This window comes from Styela clava, chromosome 1, assembly GCF_964204865.1.
Source record: "Styela clava chromosome 1, kaStyClav1.hap1.2, whole genome shotgun sequence".
NCBI lineage: Eukaryota > Metazoa > Chordata > Ascidiacea > Stolidobranchia > Styelidae > Styela > Styela clava.
Window position 1 is genome coordinate 15,653,290 of NC_135250.1, and position 12,758 is coordinate 15,666,047.

At 36.5% G+C, this 12,758-nt stretch overlaps 1 protein-coding gene and 1 long non-coding RNA gene across 4 annotated transcripts; one reads left to right on the plus strand and one right to left on the minus strand.

The window, feature by feature from the left end:
- Window positions 1-3,877: 3,877 nt before the first annotated feature.
- On the minus strand, window positions 3,878-5,701 carry LOC144420869 (uncharacterized). Of its 3 annotated transcripts, XR_013474774.1 has the most exons (3): window positions 5,048-5,673; window positions 4,639-4,755; window positions 3,957-4,212 (listed from the first exon to the last, which is right to left on the minus strand). It is a non-coding gene; the product is annotated as an uncharacterized LOC144420869 (long non-coding RNA). The 3 variants fall into 3 exon arrangements; XR_013474776.1 differs by having other exon boundaries at window positions 3,878-4,755; window positions 5,468-5,701; XR_013474773.1 differs by having other exon boundaries at window positions 3,983-4,755; window positions 5,048-5,671.
- Window positions 5,702-8,248: 2,547 nt separating this feature from the next.
- Window positions 8,249-10,425, plus strand: LOC120338370 (progestin and adipoQ receptor family member 3-like). The gene has a single exon (XM_078110599.1). It carries the CDS (start codon window positions 9,028-9,030, stop codon window positions 9,943-9,945), a length of 918 nt encoding a protein of 305 aa, XP_077966725.1. The 5' UTR covers window positions 8,249-9,027; the 3' UTR covers window positions 9,946-10,425.
- Window positions 10,426-12,758: the final 2,333 nt, after the last annotated feature.

A 12,758-nucleotide genomic window follows, 5' to 3' on the forward strand; every position in this document is an offset into this window, starting at 1 on the left:
CAGTTTTTATGATTAATCTGGCAACGCATAAAGCATCAGCTGATTTTGCATCGATGCTTTTTTTCGCAAACTCTCGCATCGCTCAATTGAAATCTGAGTTCTGGCAACGGTGATCGGCGCGTTCGAAAACGAGAGAGATTTCTGCTAGGGTAACTTTGGTCACGTCACTGTGATGTCGAAATGACGTAATTTTTCGGAGACGTAGGCTAGTCAGGTGGGGGTTAGGATTGACATATGCAAAAATTGTTGAGCCAGGCTAACTAGAAGTGCTACGATCGCCCGGAACGGTATTTGTGCCGCCGATAACGAACTCGCTAACTCCTGCGATTCTTCTCATATCGTTATCGTTGCGACGAGAAAACGAGAGAAATAGCTTTATTTCGCTCCTGGGATTTCGTAACGACATAATTTTTTAGTGACGTAGTCAGGTAACGGTTAGGATTGACATATGCAAAAATTGATGAGCCTATCCAAAGCACTATTCAAATTTAAGGAATTTCCTCCCAATTGGCGCGGCAGTGTGGCTCATCGTGCTAAGCGTTAAGAATACGCCTGCCACCGCACCTCTAATTACTCTGCGTGAATTTGGAAGGTTCGAACCCCCCATGCAGGATGGTTACCGGGGCTGACGGACAACTCGACTACACGGACAACTCACCAGAGACAACTCGACTACCTAGAGGCCTGGTGAGTTGTCCGTCTTTTGGCATTTTCTACGGCGGTGTTTTAGGTCTATAGAAATGCGTTTTTGATATTTTTAGTGCTCAAATGTTGAGAAAAATATATAAACATGCTCTAGAAAGCATTTTTATTTGTGTAAGTGGCTTATTTTGATCATGTTGTATGAATACAAATACAGTCTACAGACGAAATTGGAGTAACGTTAGCGAAGTTAGACTGTTGACTTATAGGACTGTGTTCGTTTAATTTTTTGAACTTTATTAGTTTTAAATGTTTTGAATGGGCACCTTTAAATATATTAAAACCTTTATACTTCACAGTAACACTTAAATATTTATGAATGTGAGCTCAGTAGTCTATGGTTGCAGTAGTCTAAACTCGCCTACGGCAGTCGCCCGACAGGCCGTCAACTCACCAGTCGAGCAAACGCTCTGCGACGTGACGTCATCGATGCTCGAGAATAATCCAACAACCTATAGAATAATGCAAAGACATTTGACCCTCCGGTAAAGTTGTGTATGGCCCCTACATCCTGCAGGGCTTGAGGGAAATAACTAAAAATTCCAAAGCGTAAGATTGCATAAGCGGTCTTCTTTGTAAAAAGGCACAAAACATGCCAGACATACTTAAAACAGCTTTGAAAAATGAGGATTACGGTTCACTGACTACACCTGTGTTATATTTGGTTCATCAAATTTTGGTAGTACCATAGAAGAAATTCAGGAAAGGGTATAATCATGATTCATGATAAAATAATGTTATATATTTTAGACAACTTCAATCTAGACCAGGGATGTCAAACTCGCGGCCCCAGAGAACTTCCAGTGCGGCCCTCGAACGCTTAACAATAATTGTAATAGTATTTTGGAATTTTTTTTTATTTAAATGTAAAAGATTTTTCAAACCTTTTAAAGTGAAATTGAATATTCACACAGAAAACAATTTACTGAAAGTAGTTTTAGAAAGTTATTTTTTTTTTGTTCACATTTTGACTCAATTAAGAATACACATCAAGCTAGCAAAAGAATACTGAATAAAACACTTGAGTGATTAAATTAAAGTACACGAAGAAGGTGGCATTTTCGAAGAAAATGGGAGTTGCAATATTTCTGCATTTCACAAAATTCTGAAGCACATTGTTAAATTTGTCATATTTCCATCAGTACAATGAAAAAACACAATAAGCTCAGCAGTCAATATGACAAATTCGAAGACCAACTCCGAACAGAAAATTTCCATGTGTTTGTATATTAATATAAATATACAACGACTTAGTTACTAAAAATCAATATCAATAATAATTCAAGCAATCCTATGCCATGCAATGTAGCGTGAAATGTCTTGTCGAAAAAATCTGTCATTTTTATTTTTACTGATCTATACATGAAATGATAAAAGTAACTTTTTTGCATTACTGGAATTAATTAAACTTTTGCAAAGATACAGATTAACCCATGATCATGTGACCTCGTTAGTTAGAGTTGGTACTATAAAATCATTTCAGCCTGGCCTTAGTATGCTGGTGACACATAGAAGATGCCAAACGTCGGGACAAATGTAATTAAAAAAAACATTGAGTTTATACTGTAGTATTTTTGTTAATTTTAGGTTCATATATTTAGATTAAGTCATTTTTAGTGTATATTTTATTCTTTCCTTAACCAAGGCTTGTTCAAAAATGATTTTGATGGTTGTACATGGAATTTTATGATTTTTTGTAATAAATACAGTAACTTGCAATAATAGTGGAATGCAAATATTAATATGTAATTGCATTTGAAATTAAAGAAAATAATAAAACTTAATCCAACTGATTAGTTGCATCACAATATATGTCACAAACTAAAACTATCTGAAAAATATCTCACGAGTATACATTATCAAAAACTGTTTGCGGCCCTTTTTACAATTTCCAACATGCAATGCGGCTCTCGAAACCCATGAGTTTGACACCACTGATCTATTCTAGACGATTCAAGCATTCCTTTGGGAAATAATATCACTTCAATTAAATTGAAAAAAAATCTCGCTATATTAAATACAAAACCGTTGCTATCATAAAGGTAAACCAATTCAGCCACTCGGAATATATTGGCCTTCACAAAGCAATGGAGGCAGAATTGAGAGTTCATGAGCTATGAACTTTAGTTCTTTTCTTTGTCTTGAACTTTTCATACTCCACAGCCTCTATTAATTTTTTTTTAAATTTTAATTAACATGTGATGGTCATACATACTGTATCTTTGTATTTTCTGTCATGATGTATTATCTCAATGTGTCAAACTTTTAATTAGTGTGTATATTTTGCTTTCAGATGACATGAATGTATTGTCTTGCTTATTACCTCAGCTTGGAGTATTGACAAGAAAAAAGTGCCCGTAAATTACGTAAAAAATGTTTAACTCTTTGATATAATCAGAATTCACATTTAATAGGAATTATAAACAGCCAACAATCAATGAGAATTATATGCAAAATTCCTCAGATTGAATTTGTCTTCTAAAATCGGAGGAAGGCAAAACATATAGGTAGTCTCCATTCACACAAGTCTTTCAAGAAGACTTGCTCGAGACAAACTAAATGAGCATCGTCAGGTGATTGGTAAGGCTGCAAGTTGAATCAGCCCTGCAATCTCCTGCATAGAAGATAATATTAATTAGCGGGCTATGAGCTAAATTCCTAAATTTAGACACAAACCTAGCTACGAGGCATTATGTACCAGTAATGTTACCTACGATTAACTGAATATGTAATATGTCTAATAAATTCACCTACTAAAACAAGTTCGATAGGTGCAAACTTTGTGTTATGGAATTGTATCACAGCACCTTTAAGAGAAGTAAAAACAGTTTTGCTGTTTTGTATGACACCCTCTTTAAATGAAATTTCAATGTTTAAGCGCAAACATTAAAATTACTAACTTTGAACTTTGTCATTATCTGCAAAATGTTTCACACAAATCTTTACGCTATCACGTTTGTAATATTCTCTGATAAAAAAAACGTCTATGATGTTCAGAATTACTCTTTACAGCTTGTCTGCCATTCCAGTTTTCCAAATGAGCAAAACTTCTCAGATATAGAGATTATTTTCTTTCGTTACAGGCGCAAAAAGGCAGGTACTACACGTAAAGAAGACGCCGAGTAGCAAAAGCAAGCGGGAAACCGTCGCGAAAGGCGACGAGAAATATGTGCATTGGAGCGTATCATGAAATACAATCTTTCGCATGTAGTCTTATGGAGTGACGTCAGAGTTGCCTATCATGTTGTTTAATGTCATTGACATAACATAGTGAACAGAAATATTACAATTTACAATTAATCTTTTTTTAGTTTATGTGGTTATGTATTTGAACAAAGGCAATAATATTTCTAGAAACAGGACTACGACACTAACAAATGTCCGAAAAAAAAAAAAAAATGTATGATACTTATTAAATCAACTGTAATATCTAATTCACTTTCTTCTGAATTGTTTTCGAAATCCACTATCTCAAAAATCGACTTTTCCTCTATAGGTGTACTGTGATTTCTGCAGTCAATACAAAAACAAAAATCTGTGCAATTTAAGTTGATTTTGGCACACTTTCATAAATTATTTTGACTATTTTTCTTTGCAGTTTGCCAACTCAAGAACTGATTTGAGGGCCACATGCTTCTTCAGTGAATCATTGTTGGGTGGAGAGTATAATCCTTATGTTTGACAGTGTTAAATAGACGTGCCCTGGTACCGTATCATTTACATTCTTCATATCCTCTTCAAATTCCTCAGCTTTATTTATTAATACCTCGTTAACCTCAAAAGATCTTCATAGTCGAGGGAAAAAAATGAATTGAAAATCTCAATGAAGTCTCCAACATGAATTTGATGGGCAGTTCCAATTGCAGAAAAGTGCTAAAGTATTTCAATATGAATAGCCCATCTAAGCTGTTTGCAACTATTATGATTCTCATATACCTTTAAGCTTCAAGACTTCTTGTTTAATCCATTTTATAGCACTGATAGCAGCAGGGATCAGAGCCTGCGTTAGGTCGGATTGGTGGAACATTGCCGTTTTCTTTTGTAGTACAGTATCTAAAATAAGGAAGAAAATAATATTTGGAGCAGCATGATTTTAAAAATACCCCTAAATACTAACTAATACCTTGAATACATAATGCATTTTATCTGATGTACTAAATGAGCGTATATATGCTCATTGCATGTTCTACAGTCCAGCAGTGTTTGCATACCATTACTAGACTATATCTACACTAAATTTTGATATATCACAGTCTGAAATGTCCTATGACAGTATGAGTATGGACTATAGCAGTATGACTATATTTTGAAACATCAACTGTTTGTCTACAACTTCATTTCTCACCTCTCAATCATTTCCAATGCCACCTTTCTTTCCACTCCGGCATAACTTATCATTGCTTCCCAGGTTCTTGTCGACTCTATGAATTTAGATTTAGACCAACCGACATTAGTAAAATTGATTAATTTCTTCTCTTTCACACAACCGTGCATTACAGAAACAGCCATTCATTTCTATTTCCAAATATGCTGTGGCCTATATAGTAGTATAAGTCTGCTGAATAGTCAAGAAGAGTCATTAAATTAATCATAAACATTTCATGCAAGCCAGAAAATATCGTTGTTTGTGACATATTACAGTATTATTCTAGGTCTAGCCTTCCTTGGAGTTACCGCACCGTACCTATTTAACAACGTCTTATGAGCTAGTGCTCAACTAAAATTGCTATTTATGGCAAGGATATACAAGTGTTTAATATCTTACCTATACTTTTCAACACCTCCTTAGAATAACTGGACTAATATTACCGGTAACTGAAAAAAACTATGGAAAGGCTACTCAACGCAAAAGCGAGCAGTTGAGTACATCTGATATTCATCCGACCACTGGGGATCCACCTACAGCTGACTAACTTGACTGTTACGTCGTGCAGAAGTCTGCGTTCATTGGCCCATGATACCGGAAAAGCAGAGAAAATAGGACAGATGGTAACACATATTTATTGCAGTAAAAGCGTCTTTTCTGTAAAACGTGCAACTTTTGGAAGTGGGAACAAGGCAATATTTGTTACTAAATTTCTAAGGAACATTTTAAAATCATTTTCAGGTAGTTACCTGATGTGCGCTACGAAACTGAAAGATAAATGGCCTCGGCTCGCGGCCTAGTACTGTTCCCTTGTCATTGCCACATCTGAATTATTAAAACATTTGCAATGAAACCAATTTCGACAGACGTCACAGATGAGTCCCTCCTGCTTCATGGAAACGTTGTCGTCACATCTCTTGCACATATTTGGAGTAGTCATCTTGAATTTTTGCGTAGTTTTTGTGGAGTTAATATACCGTTAGTCGTTCTCGTTTCAGTATAAAACTGTGATGAAAACGACCTCGGCTAATGAGTATTTACGTTTGTAAGGTCTCAGACCGGCGATAATGAGGCTTTAAACTCGGCGATAACCGAGCAGTAATCTCGGCGCGCGGCTTCATTATCACCGATCTGGCACCTTATCTATCTCCGTTCATGGATATTACTTCACTCAGGCCATCATGAAGAATGTGCGCCCCAATAATTTGGCTCGCCTATACAATAAGTGAGTGGTTAACCATATTTATGTCTTTGTACATCTTTCACTTCTTTTGTATTAACATGTTTTTATTTTGTTTTAGGGACGCTGGTACAAGAGACCTGATCAAGCATGTCATGGCGCTGTGCTATATACCAGCTATGTTTATGACGTCCAGACTCAAATGAATGAAAGGAAAGATGCAAACTCAAGAACTTCGCCGAATATTTTCAAAACACATGGCTACACAACATGCAGTGTCTGGACTCCCAATGATTGGTCAGTATTCGACGTAGAAATAAGAACCAACAATCATCTGAAAGGTTGGCAGCGCCATTTTAACAGTATAACTCGGAAAAATATGCCTTTTTAAAGTTTAATCTCAACAATGTACGAGGTAAGTATAGGGATAGGGGCGGACGTTGTGGAGATATTGGAAGAGAATGTTGTGGGGCGTGTCAACGCAGGTATGCGGAAGCCAACGAGAGGGTGCAACGTGTCTGGAGTTATCTGTGGACTCTCTTCTTCGGAGGTGTTCAAGGATCTACGGGCCGCAGTATTGCAAAGAGTAAGTAGGCCTATGTAACGCAGCAAATTTCCCATAACGTTTAGTATTCAAATAAAATTAATTATTCGTAACGAAAAAGAAAACAAAACCTTCCATTCATTAAATTTCCCCATAACGTTTAGTATTCAAATATCATATTAAATTCATTAATCGTAACAAAAAGTAAACATCTTTCATCCATTCTTCGGCCCGGTTTCTTTGCCAGGCGCAGCAACGACAGTGCCTATCTGTTCCTGGTTTTCTTCTGCAAAAATAAATTCCAACTCTATGACTGAAACTTTGCCGTGGTGACTTGGCTTACAAATAATATCAGTCGGCACTAAGTAAATGCTGTGCAACTCTTGAGTCTGCGTTTTGCAAAGCAATGTCTTCTCCTCGAGCATCGATATCGCAGAGCGATTGCTCGACTGGTGAGTTGTCTGCCTCTCGTTGCTCGGTAGTCGAGTTGTCTTCACCTCGAGCATCGATGACGTCACGTCGCAGAGCGTTTGCTCGACTGGTGAGTTGACGGCCTGTCGGGCGACTGCCGTAGGCGCGGTTTAGACTATTGCAACCATAGACTACTGAGCTTACATTCATAAATATTTAAGTGTTACTGTGAAGAATAAAGATTTTAATATATTTAAAGGTTCTCATTCAAAACATTTAATACTAATAAAGTTCAAAAAATTAAACGAACACAGTCCTATAAGTCAACAGTCTAACTTCGCTAACGTTACTCCAATTTCGTCTGTAGACTGTATTTGTATTCATACAACATGATCAAAATAAGCCACTTATACAAATAAAAATGCTTTCTAGAGCATATTTATGTATTTTTCTCAACATTTGAGCACTAAAAATATCAAAAACGCATTTCTATAGACCTAAAACACCACCGTAGAAAATTCCAAAAGACGGACAACTCACCAGGCCTCCAGGTAGTCGAGTTGTCTCTGGTGAGTTGTCCGTGTAGTCGAGTTGTCCGCCTCCCGTTACCGGTACCGGTACCGTACGGTACCGTATGTGCGAGAGGATTGCTGGACTCCTCGCCGCCGTAGGGTGGTTCACGTAACCTCTGGTCGGTTACGGCTTCCTCCACCCCATGCTTCCAAAAAACAAGTAGGCCTAACCAATTAATCCCATACCGGTACCCGACATGGAATGGTAACCGGACGGCAGGCCGTGGTTCGACTTTTCTCTCCCCCGAGACAAATATGTAAATCCTATCCTATTTGGTACAATAAAACAAACACTCCATGTGTCTCACGAACGAGGTGCGTCTGGCACACGTCAGATGCATCATATCACGCCATACTTGTCTCAATAATATTCTAAATTAATCGAGGCCGTCACATGACCAAAATTGGTCATTGACCAAATGACCAAATATTGGCTAAAAACTTTCGAATGCCACGGTAAAAAAACTTTTCCTTTGGTAAATCGGATTATTTTCTTCCGAGAAATTCAATGATGACGTTATTAGATTGCGCTTTTTTGTAGTATTTTGCACGACTTCATTATACAGTATTTTTACCGATATTGAGGGACAACAATGTCCAGACGTCTCCCAAAGGAAGGGTGTCTGATCATCGGTAAAATGGGTTTCTCTGAAACGAGACAATGTGGCTCGATCTGTATATTGTGTCGTACTAAAGTGGCATGTGGTACTAAACTATACCAGACCCTCTTCATTGTGTGATTGTGACGTTGTAGTGACGTACCGGTAATTTTTGGATGACATAGTCAGGTGAGGGACTGAGGGTTAGGATTGACATATGCAAAAATTGTTGAGCCAGCCCAACTGGAAGTACATGTGGTACTAAACTATACTAGACCCAAAAATTGTTTCAATCCCCCGTTGATACACCTACACACTGGAGCTGTTTCCATCTGGCTCAGTTCTCTGATTCCAAGAATAGCTCCCACATTGAAAGACATTAAATATAATGGCGCTGTTGTGCCAGTTACCTCGTTTTTTTACCTTCCCAGTCTGCAAGTAATCAATGTGAGTTTGATATTAATAGGTATTTCAGACTAGCCTACATCTCCAAGACTGTAAGAGGCCTATAGTAGTATAGGAAAAATATACTTTCCAGGGGGACCTGATTTAATAAGTAAACATGCAGACATGATATAAATACTGCAGTAGACTACTATCACAGCATCACTTTCAATTTCTTCCTGGACTAGAAGTTTTGTTGCAGCAAGAAAATGAAGACAACATCTACACTATCATTTCAGGGATTCTCCTCAGTTCCATCTCTTCATCTTCGGCATGTTCGTTCATTAATTCATTTGTTTCCTTATGAAGAGGTTCCAAGACATATGCAAGGCAACCCCCACATAACTGCAGGGTATAGATGTTATTTATCAGCGAGGCAGTGTCTCAAAAGTATGTTTGTTTTATCAAATGAATTGGTAAATATTTGGACGCATTTAGGAATGGCATTAGCATGGATATTCTTGCTATTATATGATCAACTTGTTAGTTTGCCTTCAGCTGGAGCTGGATTATCGGACCATTTTGTTCATTTGACGTATGTCTTGTGTATTCAAATTTGTATGGTTTCATCTGCAGGGTATCATATCTTTAATTCACATACTCTAGAAAATGTATGTTTAAGGTGGTATGCCATTGACTTGGCAGGAATAATTACAGGTGTATTGGGATGTTATATTCCTGGCCTGCATTATGCCTTTTACTGTTTTCCTTATATCAAACTTCTTTACCTTGTATCAGTTGCAGCTTTGATCGGTATTTCAATTTTCATGGTGACCCAACCCCTTTACCTGAGTCATGCATGGACTAGATATAGAATGTCCCATATAATAACTTTGGTTTTGTATGGAATTGTTCCTTCAGTTCACTGGGTTTTCATCTCTAGTAGGAGAGAAATTGAATTATTTCTACCCAATGTAATGACAATGTACTTAATACTGGCTATTGCGTTTTCATTCTACTTATCTCAATTTCCTGAGCGATTCTTGCCTGGGAAATTCAATCTTATAGGACAAAGTCACAACTTGTGGCATGTCTTGACAGCGTTTAGTTTTATATACTGGCGACATGTAGCCCTACATATAATGCTATATCGTGTGGAAAATGAGTGTTCTATTGACCAAGCGTAAAAAGGTTCTAATTATGCAACCTTTCAAAAGTTATTCCCTCATATTTTTCTCCAAATGTGCAAAGTGCCTAAAACAATCAATGTGAAGCAACTTTAAAATAAATCACCATTTTCAACTAGTGCTATTTATTAGGAAAATTAATTTCTATAAAAGAGTGCAAGTTCGCAGAAATTTTAATAATGTGCATACGTATCTGTAAGCCTACTGCTACTGGGATTGGACATTGAGATATATGATTACACATTCCGTGTCTGCTGGTCATGTTAATAAAACCAGAAATTCATAGTGAATGAATGCAAAAAATGTATATGCAAATAAGAATCACACACAGAAATACTTCAAATCCAGTTTATTTTGATTACCTCAAATTGTTCTATTTAGCCCACCGATATTGCTCATGTAATCTTGTGTTATGTTATTGTACTGACTTTTTATTGATGCGTAAATATCTTAACTGCACTGTTCTCTGTATAATTTTAGTTTGTATACATAACCCTCCTTTCACTTTGCTACTATTATTTTAGCAAATAATGGGATCTGGGGAGCATTTCTGATAAGCAGTATCTTTTAATGAGTGTGTTTGTTGAAAAATTGTAATAATATTGAGCCTATACTTGTTAATCAAAATGTCTGTTCTGGCTGTAAGTGACTTCATGTTTGGAAGTTTATTGACAGAGCTGAAAATGAAGCCATGGTGGGAAACATTTCATGGATATTGTTTTGCAGCAAGTGTGGCGATTGCATTATTTTTAACATATCTCTTCTTACCAACACCGGATGTGAGGTGCTTACCCTCAACGGGAAATGAAACTCTTCAAAAGCAGTTTTCAGCTCAGGAGTCTTCTTTTGTGAATAATATTTGTGGCAATCAATTGCCATGGTATATAGGATATGCTGGAATAATATCCATTGTGTGCACAGTCATAATTATTATTTTTTCATCTTATTGGCTCCATCACCCAGATATTATCAACTCATTTCGAACCTTTTCCAGAGCAGAAGAGCTTATTGAAAGTGTTAATTTATCTGTTGGAGATTTGAAAACTGCATCATACAAACCACTGGACTCTGAAATTGAAGAAAATGTGAAAGTTAGGAAAGCGTGTCTGTTGCTATGGAATTACACAAGCAATGCTGAAATCTATACCTGGTATTTTGTACGGAATCTTCTCTTGTTGCTTAGCACAATTGCTGCAATTGGTATATCTACATACATACTTATCCTAATTGGAACTGATAATGATATGTTTCTTTGTAACTTGGCACGGGATAAAGATTTTAATTCCACTATTGCTACATACAATATGATGACAAATAACTTCTGCTCCCATAATGCATCAAGGAGGCTCTTTCCTTTTGTGGTTTCGTATATTATTACACTTGCAGCACAGTCTTTATTCATTTTGATAGGAATTTACAAAATGACTAAGTGTCGTGAAAGCATAATATGTATACCTGTGACTTATGGATCTGAAGTTGTTGGAAATATTTATTTCACTGCTCATGGTACAAAAGCAGCAGCTTTTTCTCAATTTATGGTAAAGTTTTGGAAAAACTCTCGGCCTGTGAGTTCAGGATCATTTGCTCAATTTGTTTCTTTCATATTTTATGATGTTTTAAATCCAATCAAACAAAATTTGAGATCTGCATTGAGTTTGGATAAACAACTGGTTGAAGTATATTCTGTTTTGAAGAAAGGTGGAGGAAATGAGATATTGACAATCATACATGACATTCTTGAAAGAAGAAATTTTTTGTATGATTCAACATACGCGATGTTATGTGATGTTGTGAATTGTTTGAAAGGAGAATTGTCATGGAACCAAAATTTAGAAATTCTACTTCAGAAACTCTATGATCAACAACTTTGGGAAATGTTTGTTCTTATTATTTCACTTCCATGCTGGACAAAATCACAGGAGGACAATATAATTCAATATTTAATCAACCTCAAAATAAATCCGAATCAGATCGGGAGACCTTATATAGCTGAACGCTCCATTTTGTTTTATGCAATGTCAGCTACAAAAAATGGCACAGTTAATGTGGATGGAACACGAAGGATTTTCTCAGCAATGATTGATGGTGAGCATAAATTTGTTCATTACGGAGGTATTACTAAGAGAGCGGAACAATTTTTCATAGAAGACTCTTGGAATACACCAGGTGGGTATCTTGCAATAAATCAAGTCCTTGGTTTTGTCCGGATAAGTGAGAACACAAAGGAAAGTGAGAATACAGAGAAAAGTGAGAACACAAACAAATCTCTCAGTGTAAGCGAAGAAATGATTGGTTCGTTGATTTTACAACACTGTAATAAAACCGCGTTATTGAAGCCAAGATACAGTGACGTGACATTATTTGAGCACAAAAAATCCTATGAAAAGTATATAAAATACATTACAAACTTTGCGAAAAAAATATCTTATCTCAAATTTACAAAGTGGGATGAGAATACAAAAAAATTGTTAAAGTATGCTTATGATGAAAAGCAGTGGATCATTTTTGTCGAACTCCTAAATTCCTTCATTGATGAAAAATACATGACATGCAACAGATCTGATTCATTTAAAAGTGAAATTGATTGTGGAATTACAGAATTTGATGTCAGCACTCGAATAAGTGAAGAAAATATACTTTTGCATTCCACTAGTTACAGTGGGTCTATTTTATATTATGCCATGACAAAACCCGAATATCGTCTGCACTTTGTACCAACTGCAGCACGACATATTTTAGCTAATACAAAGAACCAGGAAAAACTTGTACGAGATGAAATGGGTCATCACCACGCAGCTTCAAAGTTTGTTCTG